The sequence below is a fragment of the Candoia aspera genome, chromosome 7, assembly GCF_035149785.1.
Source record: "Candoia aspera isolate rCanAsp1 chromosome 7, rCanAsp1.hap2, whole genome shotgun sequence".
Classification (NCBI taxonomy): Eukaryota; Metazoa; Chordata; class Lepidosauria; order Squamata; family Boidae; genus Candoia; species Candoia aspera.
Window position 1 is genome coordinate 24,130,441 of NC_086159.1, and position 14,340 is coordinate 24,144,780.

The 14,340-nt window shown below is 36.7% G+C and overlaps 1 protein-coding gene across 1 annotated transcript in view; it reads left to right on the forward strand.

Annotated features, from left to right (window-relative positions):
* RFX4 (regulatory factor X4) overlaps nucleotides 1-14,340 on the forward strand; it is a 51,946-nt gene that overhangs the window by 19,095 nt on the left and 18,511 nt on the right. Inside the window, exons 7-11 of the mRNA XM_063308457.1 lie at nucleotides 1,860-2,023; nucleotides 3,283-3,383; nucleotides 5,913-5,971; nucleotides 7,523-7,667; nucleotides 11,187-11,281. Of these exons, the coding sequence (XP_063164527.1) occupies nucleotides 1,860-2,023; nucleotides 3,283-3,383; nucleotides 5,913-5,971; nucleotides 7,523-7,667; nucleotides 11,187-11,281 (564 nt within the window). The remainder of the gene's footprint in view (nucleotides 1-1,859; nucleotides 2,024-3,282; nucleotides 3,384-5,912; nucleotides 5,972-7,522; nucleotides 7,668-11,186; nucleotides 11,282-14,340) is intronic.

Below are 14,340 nucleotides of genomic sequence, written 5' to 3' on the forward strand. Positions count from 1 at the left end.
AAAAATGATTTCCCTAGTTAGAGTTAACTGTGGACAAGCAGGATCCTTACCTCTTAGGTTTGCATAGCTAACAATGTGGATGGTGTTATGTGCCAACTAAAAATTCAGCCTTGCATTTTGCCTAATACTGAAAGAGAGAGTGACTAACTATATCTATGCCTATACCTTCATCTATAGCAAAGCTAGGCAATCTTTTATGAACCAAGGGCACATTTTGAATTTGAGATCATGTGGTTAATTCATTCACAAAATAATTATCACTGGGCAATTGTTGCCACAGTGTCACAAAGTATTTACCAGTAAGCCAATGAGCCTTCTCCCCCGATGATTTCTATCAATCCAGTGGGACTTTGGTGAGGTCCTGAAACATTCCATAATGCTAATGGATGGTATTTTGCTTCACACCATGCCAGCTTCTGACCAAAGATATGTCATGCAGGAAACAGAACCAGAAGAGATGCCCAGCACAACTCACGTCCATTGGCATCACATTGCCTACCCAAAACATATACCTATCAGAGAGCCCATGTGGTGTAGTGGTTCAGGTGTTGGACTAGGAGTGGAGTGACCCTGATTCTAGTATACCCTCGGTCATGGAAGCCTACCGGGTGATTTTGGGCCAATCTCTCCCAGCTCAAGCTACCTCACAGAGATGGGGAAAAATAGGAAGAAATGCAGTGCACACTGCCATGAGCTCCTGAATTAAAGGCAGGATGGAAATCTATTAAATACATATACATATGTGTGTGAGTGTGTGTGTGTGTGTACCTATAGTTTATAAGGATAAGAATATCTATGGCTTAGTTTTTTATCCAATAATATTTGAAAGAAGTCATGTAATGAATAGTTCTGCAACATTAATTTGGTGAATGTGTCTTAGGGAAACTGGATGCCATTTCTCAAGTATCAAGACCCACCAGACTAGTGGAGAATACTGATTTCTAACGTTCATGCTACCTTGCCATATTAAACCCCGATATCAAAACCTCATCCTAGAATTCTCTGTGCTTTTTGTTTCTCTTTCAGTTCATCCTCTCATCTTTTTTTTCATGTAGTCAGTCCAGACAACCAATACCTGTATAACGGCATAAGTATCTTGTTCAGGGCAAGGCTATTTTTAAAAAATATTTGCAATGAATGGTAGTCTGAAGTTGGTAGCAGTCCATATAGGATGATCTAACCTTTCCCTACCCCTCAATGTAATGCCTGTTTCCTGATTTTGACTGCATCCATATTGGATATGAAATCTCTCTTGTTATCATGGAGGGGAACTAATTGCTGTCAACAGTCATGTATTTTCAGAGATTTATTAGGGCTCCATGTTAGTGAATGGTATGTGGGAATGACCTTGGGAGACAGGAGGAAGAGCCACAGGCTAGGGAATGGTCTGGTAAGAGGCAGCTGAGTCCGCAGAAGGAAGGGGGCATGGCAATCATCTCAGAAGAGACCCTCCCTAGTTTCTTTGGCTGTAAAGGTGACAGGGGAGAAATGTACTTTCAGACTTGCAAGATTCTGTTAATGTAACCTTACAATAAAGTAGAAATAGTTCATCTGGGTGTGCTTCTTGTCTGGACTACTTCACAAGGCTGACAGTGATGAGCAGAGATTAAACCCAGGGGTGGATGGACATGAAGGAAAGAAGGCAGAACTACCTCTTTCTCACTCTCTCCACCTCTTATTTGCAACTCCCTTTTCTTTCTTTCTGGTCAGCAAGCTGCCATGGGTGGAACATATCGTTTGACAATGTTTTGCAAAAAGGAAAGCAGAAGTGTCTTTCCCCCACTTTATAAGATAGACAAATAACAATAACAACAACATTACAATTTCCATTTATTCCTTCTGTTTGGGTGCACTTCTAGGTTCAAAGTTTTCTTCTGCACTTTTGGCAAGGGATGCCACCTCACATGCTTCCTGTACTGGGTTCTTCCACTGTAGTAAATATAGTTGGAGTTTGTGATTCAATATTGTATAAAGCTATTTCTGGAGTTTTGATGCCAACGGTCTTGCAAGCATTACCTGATAGGTGAGTATGTTTTACTAGGCTTGCATTTGGGTGAGTGTACATGTGTGGGTTCACTTGCAATATATGCCCCTTATGTAGTTTAAACAAAGAATCTTTCTTGCACAAGACCAAGTGACATTTATGAATAATATAACCAAATGGGTTTGACAGAATACTGCAGATTGAGATCAAAGGTCAAGGAAGGAATGATGGAATTTCTCCATTTAGGAATAAAGGAAAAAGAAGTGGATTTAAAATATTTTGTGCTTGCATGCTTCAGTTTTCTCCCTTTCCCTGTATTCCCAGTATTTTACCATTTTGGCAGTCTATTTAATGCAAGTGCAGTCAACTACATTTTTTGTCTGTCAGGTTTTCTTCCTTGAAATTCCATCTTAGATAATGATTTTTGTGAGTGTTACAGAGCTTCACTTCTACACTGTTTCCTTCTAAGTAACACACATTCTGCTCCAGCCTTCCCTAAACTAGTAGCCTACCAGTGAGTTCAACCTCTACTTCATATTTCCCAACCAGGGTATCTTAAGGACTAGATCTTCTTGTACATACTTTCTTGAACCCTAAGACTTCAAGATGGCCTCATGGCTGATAGTTGCCTGAGAACAGTCTTTATCAGTGATGGCCCCCTATTCTGAAATGCCCTCAGCAGTACAGTATGTCTTGTGCCTGCTTTATTACCATTTGGGGAGCTGGCAAGAATTTTTGTCCTAAGCTTTTAAAAATTAATTTTCTTAGATTACAATGGAATAATTTAATTCAACTTCTTTTAGTTATTGTTGCTAACTAAAGTAACTCACTGTAGCTGCTTTAGTAGTAGTGATGATGTTTGTTTTTCTATGTTTTAAACATCTGGTTTTCACTGAATATTAGTGTTACAATTAAGGATCATAATTTTGAAGAATGGCATATAACTGTTTAATTTATCTGTTAAGAACTGTGGGGGTGGTATCAGATCCAAGAACTTGTAGTTATTTAATTTAGAACTCTGTAGATGACTTTTTTGGTATACTTTAGTATACTTTTCAGATTCCTTATTATTAGGCTTCTGTAATGTAATATATATTTGCAAGGAAATCCTATGAATGTAACCAGGAAGCAGGTCTCACTAAGTTCTAGGAACTTATGCCAGACACATTAGCATAGGAAAATTTGCCAACTTTGAACCACAAGACTAAGAATGGGACAGCTGTGCAGCTGATTTTTTCCTGCCTTTCTTCTGCAAAGAGTCTCAAGATAAGCTTCTGAAGTGGTGCTTTTCTTCTCAGCTTAACACAGGTGATCCGCAAGTTTGCCAAGCAGCTGGATGAATGGCTAAAGGTAGCTCTCCATGACCTACCTGAAAACCTACGAAATATCAAGTTTGAATGTACGTGTTGCATATTCTCTTAATATGAGCAGAAAAATTGTGTGTGATCATGCAACGTTGTTATTAAAGTTAAAAATATAAATGGAAAGGTAGTATGACTGTTGGCACCACTAGAAGTTTTTTTTAAAAATGCAAAGGATTAAAAGCCTGAAAGAGCTCAGATAAAGGATTCAGTTCCCACCCCTACATATGCAGTATTGCAATACTCTTAATCAGATCAGTCCACTTTATGTTCTATGAGTAATTTTAAAAAATGAAAGGACAGCTATAGAACACATATTTTATATGGTGTGGCTAAGTCCTCAGTCACCTACCTCAGGCACATGCAGAAAATAGGGCAGAATCTACCAGGAGATTTCACAGTGCTTTGAAGGTGGCCAACAAACATTCCTGACTCCTTTTTTTAGAAAAAATCTATAGCAACAATTAAATCACTTTATTCTTCCAAAATTAGGATGCTAAAATGAAGACAGCTTGGAAGAACCAGTAGACTTTTATGTAAAAAAGCAAGTCAGATATTGAAAACAAATACTTAGATTCAGAATAAATTTGAAGGAACTCTTTAATTTTATGTAAGGAATAGGCAATACAGTGTCTTTTGATGTCAAAAGCATTTATAGTAATCCAAGAAAGCATCTGCAACCCCACCCCCAACAAATGTGAAAATGTCCCCAATCTTACATCCACCTAGGCTTTATTGCCAAAAACTTTTAGGACTTTTAGGAGATCTCCAAATATTTTGATAATTTTGATAATTTTTAAGAAGTCCTGGTATCTGCAAAATCATACATTGGTGCTCAGTGCCTGAAAAGGTGGTTGACCCTTGCTCTGTGTCTTTTGAACTTGGCTCTGTTTAAAAGGGTTCCAATAAAAAAGAACAATTAAGTATTGCAACTTTAATTTACCAAAATTTTATCAATTCTTTCAGCAATGTGAGTGTGTATCTCTGACCGGTCATAGTGCTGAAGTCAGATTATTTACAATTAATTGATAAGTCTCCTGTCTTTGTGGAACAAATTGAACATTCTCTCATGAGATGGCCTACAAATGCAAGCCATCAAGCACCACTTCAAACTTTGGGCTGTTTGAATACAGCTTGAGGCTTTTGCTCAGAAAAGGTGTCAAAGTTTAAAAAATGGAGGTGATCAAATTACCCTATCTCCACAGGAAAGGGTACTACACTCTTTCAGGCATGCTTTGTAGATGCCTGCCTTGCACATCATCTCTTGAGAAAGCCTGCTTTATTTCATGGCTCTCAATCCTTCTCCTTTTATAAGTGCTAACTTCCACATCACAAAGTTTTTTAGAAGAGAAAGAATGTGGAGAAAGTTGAAAAGGGGAGGGAAAAATTCATTTAGGAGACGGATTAACCATTGATCAGCATGAATGATTAAAAGCTTTGTTGAGGAGACTCAGAAAATGACCCATTCAACATTTTTTGTAATTTAATAATTTATTCAAATAATCCAGGGCACATTCCTTTTCTCAAAATGAGTATGTTTTGGTATCGGTAAAGTAGAATTGCAAGCAGAGAGATCAATGTGGATTCTCTTCACTTTGGTGAAGTCATACAGTCCTGGAGCTATTTGAACATCTCTGGAAGCTGGATACTCGCTTTGTGCATACAAGCATTGTCATAGATTTCAGCATACTATTTATTTACCTGTTGCTGAAAAGACTAATAATATATCTACAGCATTAGGATTTGCCCAAGAAAATATGGATGTAAACTGTCACACTAGTGATAGATTAGAGAGAGAGAGAGAGAGAAGGGATTTTATTCTGTGCATGGTCTTGCCAATATGCTTACATAATGTATACTTAATTTTCATTTTGTTTGTGTACTGCAGTCACTAATCACAAGCCAGAGAAACTTAGTTCACTTAATAGCGATAATACAGTCCTAACAAAGAGAGGGGAAGTTTCTTTGGTGGATGATCTACCTCTTCAATTTTTATTGGAGCTGAAAGAGGAATTACCTATCCAGTCTCAGCCAGATGGAGTCTGTAGATCTAGGCTGTAACTGAGTCAGAAGTGAGGGGGCTTTGGATATCATGAATCTAAAGCTACCTTTGACACATCTTGGGAATAGCCCTATTGGGGCCTTCTGGCTATGAGAACCAGCAGATCAACACACATGGAACTTTCTGCAGGAGTATAGAACTAAAGATGGTTCTACTTCAGCTTAACCACCAATAGATATCTTTCAGTGGGACTTAACATTACTTTGCCAAGCTTAGTGATTTTAGTGTGTAATGATTTCTATCCTAAACATGCTTTTAAAAAAAATAATGGTTAAAAAAATCCTTCCCATATACTAAAACACATAAAATGCCTAAAATACGTATATTTACATAACAAACAAGTGTAACTATATATTTTTATCTTGTTGAAAAAAATATATATTAAAGTCCTAACAAAACAAAATCAGTTAAAGATGGGTGCTGTTAGCAGTATTAAAAGAAGATATGCTATATATTGTTTGGTGCCATTCTAGCTAACTGCATAAATCATCTCCCTCATTGTCAGTATCCAGAAGATTTTCTCAAATTCTTCGGAGGCAGACATCATTAAACCATCTGTGCCAGGTATTTTATCTTTCTTTCTTATAAGTTTATTTTGTTGCTCAGCAAGTATACATATGTTAGTTCTCAGATAAATTCTTTGCATGCATCTGAAAAGTCAGAGAAACCAAAACACTTTCATGGGATTTGTACACTGATTTAAAAAGGCATTCAGAGTTAAAATCGTTGGAAGCAGAAAAGCCATACAGGTTTGGAGATAATTTCTATGAAACTGCTGTTAGGAAGAATCTTCAAAAATGAGTTGCAGTGATGTGTCAGGCAAAGTCTCTACAAGTCCAGATAAGAAAAAGGTCATCTACAGGTTGTAGTAAAGAAACAGCAATAGCTTAAAGCTCCTTGCTCTTAACTTCTTCTCCTTCCTGTTCCTCTCATTTAGGTTAAGCACATAAAATGGAATTACCTCCATATTAGTTCACTTCTTTGCATGGATCTTAAGAAAGCAACCTTGATCAACTCAAATCAAGCCTACTCTTTTTTTGTCAGCATAGAGAAAAAGCCACAAAGTGGATGTGCAAAACATTTCTAATTCAAAATGGTTTGCATACCTCTGCTTCAGAACACATCAAAGCTCATGCCTCACTCCCACCCTTCCATCAGTGATCAAGGAGGACTTGGTCTGTCAACTGAGACCTCTCTGGGTTCAGGCATGGGGGAATCATGTGATTATTAAAGTCTGAAATAAAATGGTCAGAGAAATAAATTGGTCAGAGTTATCCTTTAGATCAACTTTCCTGGATTAAGTGGCCTCCAGATGTGTTAAATTTGCATAATTACCAGCCAGCATGAACATTGTAATCCAAGGAATCCAAAGACCATCAGATTGGAGAAGGTTGTAGTTGATTTTACAAGAGTCTGTAAATCTGCAGTACCAAACGGCATCTGCATGGATTAAGTGGAAATACCAACAGTTCTATTTAGTAGTTAATCCATTATCTCACATGAGGACCTTACCTCAGTCTTAAGCTACAAACAGTCTCTGATGTTCTAGTCCCATCTCCCTTTCCAGGTACATGAGACAGGTTTGTGGTCAAAATATTGAGAGAAATTCAATTTTAGTAGTATTTGACATGCTCTGGGATAGGGCCTAGTTCCAATATTGAAAAGATGCTTCAGGTGCTGTACTTATTGTAGGTGTGCAAGGATTTCAGATGCCTCTTTCAATTATCTTGAAGTGGTGAATGAATTTGCCATTTAAATAAATGTGATCATTTCAAAAGTGAAGGTCTAGATACAAATAATTTTTATTTAAGGTAAAGGATGCAGAGAATCCTTATTCTTCAAATGAATAAAATGCCTTTTTCCGAAATGAAAAAAGCTGAACTATAGAACTATCATAGGGAGAGACCTTAAATTTAGACCTTCCACATGAGATCTGTAATTTGTGAGGACTGGTAAAAGTTATATTCAAGGTGCCTGTTGCAGTCCGTGGCTTTTCCAGAACCCAAGGAGAAAATCAACTTAGCGGAACCCACCATAGAAGCGTATAAAGGGATAATGGGATATTATCTAAGGTAATAAACCCTAAGCTAATGAGTTGTTTGAATTGGATTATAGGCATCAAGAACTGTGATCCACAGTGCAGACATTACGTTCCAAATGCTGGAAGACTGGAGGAATGTGGACCTTAACAGTATCACCAAACAAACACTATACACCATGGAAGATTCGCAAGAGGAGCACAGGAAACTTATCATTCAATGTAAGGCTATAAAACTTTCAGCTAAGAGAAAGGTAGTTTCAAACATTAAGGCAAAACAGAATATGCCAGCATTCTTGCTTCCAAGATCAGCTCAGATGACAAAAGACTCCTATTCCCCCCTCTCCCAAATGTGATGATGGCAGAGATGACCTGGGAGAAATATTGGTTGCATAACCCTTTCTTTGCCTTGTGTTAAATCTCACTTTGGTCTCAACTTGTCCACCACAATAGGAAATATGGTGGAGGAGGACATTTCCATACAAGAGGTTAACTACGCATTCTTGGGTATATTTACTGAGAAGCAAATCCCTCAGTATTTAATTGTTACTCCTAAATAGGCATGCATAAAGTTGCCATCTAAATTGCTTGTACCAGTTCTGCCTCTTCAGATGCAGTTGCAAAACTTAACAGTATCTAGATTCATATTTCCTTAATACCACAGGAGAGTGGCTTACGTGCACTTTAAAATATCTTACTTAAAACATCCAAAAACCTGTTTCCCTCCACATGTGATGCAGTGAAAGGTCCCCTGTGCAAGCACCGAGTCATGTCTGACCCTTTGGAGGGATGCCACTTTCGCGACGTTTTCTTGGCAGACTACAGCGGGGTGGCTTGCCATTGCCTTCCCCAGTCGTCACTTTCCCCAGCAAGCTGGGTGCTCATTCTACCAACCTCAGAAGGATGGAAGGCTGATTCCCTCCACATACCACCTTATAATTCTTTTTAAGGAAACATGTTTTTCATGACTCAACTTTAGATGCACTTTAAGAAGTGATTTCATCTTCAAACATTCTTTCACAGAAATGTACAGTACATTGGAATGTACGCCCGATTAAAAGCAATGCAGATTAGACACAGAAAATGCAGTACTCTGATGCACATTCCAAGTATTCCAAGATTTGCACTGGGGGTTCCTTATACAGGTAATAATTTCTGTGAAGAAGCCTGCACACGATGACAAGGCCAGATGATTCCCTGACAAGGCCAGATGGTTCGGGATGCTTCTGTTTCGAGGTCACTTGCTGGATACCAGTTCAGCTCAATTTTCAGAGTGAAGGAACATCTAATGAATTTTTAACCAGTAAGGAGCTATTATAGGACTGTGGTTGCAACTAGTGAATATTTCACTGATATGCAATACAGTAAAGAATTATTTTCAGAAATATTTTACATTAAGGAAGAACATTTTCTAGGATGGTATCCTGACTGGTAAAGCTATTAAAGGAATATATCATTAGGATCAGTGAGACATCTGGCAACAAAGTATCTGATGCTTAGAAAGTAAAAAAAATGCAAATCCCAAATCCCAATAAGTATGCATTAGATAAATTAGGCTAATAATAAACAAGCTGTTCTTTGGGATGAAGTAACAGAAAGATGTCAGCTTTTCATGTTTGCTTTAAAAAATATAAAATAGAATCCTTATGTTCCATCAGTGTGTCCTATATTTATAAGTAAGTGTCTCTGAATAATTTAGGCAAAATAAAATTGCTTTTATTAACTATAACTTCTATTAACAGTACCACCCTTGGTTATCATCAGATGTGTACCTCTGAAGAGCACCAGGTTAGAGAAGGCTGACCTAGCACAATCGCTTCTATATATAGTAAAGGTTAAGATTGAAATGTCAGGATTTCTTAAGCTCTTTGTTAGACTATCATTCATTCCCCAAATGCAAAATAATAATGTAATGATTTAACTTGGACTGCCTGGAGACTAAAAGTATCAGTTAAAGCAGAGCAGGGTTTCTCAACCAGGTATCCATGGAACCCTAGGGTTCCGCCAGAGGACAGTAGGGGTTCCCTGGGAGAACAGAATTTATTTTAAAAAATTATTTCAAATTTGGGCAACTTCACATTAAAGAAGTAGGCTTCATTCTTTATTTTCAGTTTAAGAACACGGTTAATGCATATATACAAGCAGACACATGAAACAAATAATAATTGTGTAATTTCTGGCCTATATCTGAGGCTGAATGTGCAGGGGTTCTCCGAGGCTGAAAAATATTTCATGGATTCCTTCAGAGTCAAAAGGTTGAGAAAGGCTGAAGTAGAGAGTATGGATATAGTGCTTCTCAACCTTGACAACTTTAAGACAGTGGGCTTAAACTCCCAGAATGCCCCAGCCAGCACGACCTGTTCCATTTTCCAAACTTTACTGCAGAACATTTTAATTTCCTATTTGATTAAAAAAATAAAATAATTTAGGCAGTTCACCTTTCCTAGTTAGGCCCATAAAATAGCTAATAACATTGCTTATTTGACAAGATTATACATATATAAATTTAATGTTCTGAATATTTACTAACATATTGTCTGTTTTTTTAAAATGTAGCCTGCTAATTCTTAGAAATGCAATCCAGAGTAGTTTATATTATAATAAATTGGAGTGTGCATGCTATAAAATATAGTAGCAAAGCAACAGCAAATTCAAAACCAATAAGCACTTTTTTTCTCCTCCCCCCCTTTTTATGGTATCTCTAAATAACAAATAGTGGAGACCCTAGCCCTCAACTCAGAGATTGAGAAAGATCTTTAAAATCCTTTTCATTATTCTTAAAAATAATTTAATTTATTTTGTTTTTTAAGATTAATTTTTCATCTACTATATACTGAGCACTAACTGTTCAACTTCTTTGTAACTTTTTTGTCCACTTACTGATATTATGTCTTTTTCTTTTCTTTCTCTTTTTACTTGTTTGGTTTCTCTTTAAAAAAAATTTAAAACATTTTTTAAAAAAACCTTAAAAACATTTTTAAAAAACCAACAAGAACTCATGATGACCAAAAAAAACCCCAGTTCATGCATAGTTCAAAATAACTCCATTTGTTCATTGAAAGAACGTTTGGGGTTGCAACTTACTTATGCTATATTTTGCGTGGGACACCATTTGTATATATTATAAGACAATTGGGACAGTTGGGAAAAATAAAATATTTATAACAGTAAAAATAAAATAAAACTTACTTAGTGTTTATTTTCCTGATGTATCCCTGGAAGACAACCCATCTGCCCAAATAATATCTAAACATCTCATAGCAGTCTGAAAGGTTAACAATCACATTGACGGAACAATGTATTTTAGGTACTGCAAATAACTGTTGCTGCAATGCTGCAGAATGTTTCCTGATGGGAAGGTGTTCCTGTCCTGGATTTAAATAGCATCTTGATGCATTTCTAAATCGATTTCATGCATGACCTTTTTTTTCTAAAGGGTCAGAGCCTAGCTTTAGCCATGCAAGAATGACTCTCAGAATGGAGTCTGGGTTTTCTTTACAGATAACAATACTGGGAAATGTAGCAAAAAAATATGCAGAACTACTGATTACAAGGAAGATGACTAAGAAGGAATAGGAGGAAATGGCAAATAGTTTTAGTTTTTTCTTCTTAAATATAGCATTAATTTTCTGTTGTTTAATTTAGCTAAGCAATTTGTATAACTCTTCATTTGCCTTCCTTTTCTTCTATAAGAGACAATAGCAATTAATGATTTGGATTCCTGGGGTTTTATTTTGTCAGTATATCAGGAATTTGATCATCTTCTGGAAGAGCAGTCACCCATTGAATCATACATCGAATGGCTGGATTCCATGGTGGATAGATGTGTTGTGAAGGTCAGTAAAAAAAGCAAAGGATGAAAGAAGCTAATCATGATCTCATAAAACCTCAACATGTGGAGCCCTAAACCTAGTACTGGTTAATTTCTATTTAAGAACTGGAGCTGAAAGCAACTTCTTGAAGCATGTTCCATATTGAGGATCTTTTTCCTTCAGATCAGGAGACAATGGGTTGGTGATGTCAAGAGCCCATTGGCAAAAGTGGTGGTGAAGGTATATAGGAAGCTAAACATATTGAGTCAGATTACTGGTCCAACTACCTTATTACTGTCTATTTTGACAAGCAGCAGCCCTTCAGTCTTTCAAACAGGGATCTTTCTCAGCTCAATCAGGAGATGATGGGGACCTTTTGCATGCAAATCATGGTTTCTACCAATAAACTACAGCTGTTTCTGGCCAGAACTGGAAAGGAGCAGCAGCTCAGAGCCAGCTGGTAGCTGGAACAGGGGTGAAGAGTTTGTGGTAAACTCTTTTTTATTTGGAATACCAATACTGGCATGTGTTATGTTTCTTCCTGAAGTCCTACATGACTTGGACTGTTTTCACATCCATATTCCTTTGATGTGAGAGCTGTAACTGTTCTGTAACAATGAAACAAGTTTATCATTAGTCATATTTCCTTTGCTCCTGCTGCTAACATATTAATTTTCTTGACAACAAGAACCTTATCAGAGAATAATATTTTTAAAAAATGTTATGGATTGAAGACAATGACACACCTATTCAACACTTCAACCAATTTAAGCAACTTCTTAGCAAATCAAAACACTGTGCAATATAACCACTACATTTTTTCATACCATTTCATTTTTTTCTTGTATTTTTATAAGCAAGCTTTTTGTTTGCTTTCAGGGCTTGGTGTTTCTGTCTTCAGGACTTGCTCTACCTGATCTGCTTGCTGTAGGTCACAGTAATTTGAGTAAACTTTTTGTAGCACAGATTTAACTTGTAAATGATGGATTGTTTGAGAATATAATGGGGTCAGGGAAAGAGGGTATTGAGCTATCAATTGCTCTGCATGATTTGGAAGCTCCAACCTGGCCTATCTTGGCTAGATACGTTTGTTTACCTGGAGTTTATCTGTATTCATGGTGTTTTGTCTGGATTATCTGACACCATCTTGAGGTTGCTGGAGTACTGCTTTCACTGTACAAGTGTATCAGGGGAGTCCCAAAAGAGAAAACAAAAGGAAAAATTAGGAGACAACCCCAGGTGATTAATTTAATAAATGAATAAACTTGAAATATGATAATAAAAAAGTTAGTTTGATTCTTTTCATTGCATTTGTGAGGTTATAAATAATACTAAATGAGAAGTATCCACTTCCTGAGGATGCTAGTTGAGGGTTTTTGGACCCTGGTACTGAAATTTCTGGAAATACTTTGTATCTGAGATCAAAATCCTATATATCTTACTTTGCCCAATTTATCCAAAGAGGGCTTACTTCTGGGTAGAAGAATGTGTTGATGGATATTAAAGCAATGGGATAATTTAATAACAAGTGTTTTTGTGATTAAATTAATGAAGGTAGCATTCTTCTGCTGTTCCACGAATTACTGTCTTTGGTCCCATTGTAGGAAGGAAAAGAAAGAGGCAGAATAATATCAGATTGAGTAAATCAGACTTCCCCAACCTGAGGGCACTCCAGATGTGTGAGTATCGGAATTTTCAGCAGTTCTGTCTGAGGAATTAGGGAACTGAACTCCACACATCTGAAGAGGATCCAGACTGAGGAAGGCTGAATGAGATTTTATATCCAAAGGCTTTGTTTGGTAGGAATCAGTCTTTCCTACCAATCAGAGATCAATGTCATCAGAACTTGCTGCCTCAGTGTCAGCATGAGATAGCTCCTTATTTCCTTAAGGCTGTTCAGTCCCACATATTAAAATCCCATGTAGGCCACAGTACTTTACCCTTGCTGCTTTCACTGAGCTTTTGTGGTTTTACTTTTGTTTTCAATTTTAGCATAGCTACAGTAATTTTCTCTGTGTGTGTGTGTGTGTTTGTGTGTGTGTGTTTTTAAGTTGTGTGTGTGTTTTTTAAGTTTTAAAATGCGACAAACACAACATGCTGGGGGATCCTTGCACAGCTGGGGGTTTCAGAAACAGGTTGCGGTTGTGCTGCTGTCAACCTGACGATGGTTGTCAAACTGGCTCCATTCAAATGTTTCCTTGAATAAATTATTCAGGGTTGTAGTTTCAAGTTAGTTTCAGAGTCTTCTGCTAGAATGCAGCTTATTCAGTGATAAATGAGGAAGCTGGCAGGGACTGTACAGAAGAGATTACGTCCCTCATCTTTATATTCTAATAAATAATAATTCCATAAAATAGAGAAACTACATGTTTTAATGTTCATTAATGGCTGATTCTCAAGTTTTGAATTTCAGATATTATTAGTGTAACCTGTAGCAAATTGTGTGAATATATATGGAGCATTAATACCCACTGTTGTTTACTTCTGTAAGCATGTAACTGAGTTTTGTTCCTTGGCTTTGATTCTTGGCTTACATGGCAGGTTAAGCCTGGAAGTTTTCCCTTCCATAGTGTAAATATACATGTAAATACACATAGTCTTCTGGTGGAATACCTGTCACAAAGCAGTCATGGCATAACTTATTTCATGAAAATATGAAAAAATATAAATACTATACATTGTATATTCATATGTACATACATTACATACATACATACCCATCTATTTTGGATTAAGCAACATCATAAAGAGCACAGAAAATTAGTCATAAGTAGTAAGCTATGATATTAAAAAAAAAGGAAATGAAAGATAGCTAAATCTAGTTTATACCAACACTATAAACTATATATCTCCATATCTTTTAGCCCTGCATTTGCTTTCATTATGTCCATGTAACAAGTCATACATTACCTTTTGCTCTTTAAAATTCTCTGATTTCCCTTTTTGAGGATCTCATTATTTTCATAAAAATTCAGCTTTCTGAATTTCTCAGTCTTCCTTTTCTTCTCAACCCATTCACTCCTTCATATATTTGCTTTGCAGTTCAATCCTCATTCATTCTCTCTAAGTAATCAAATCACCTC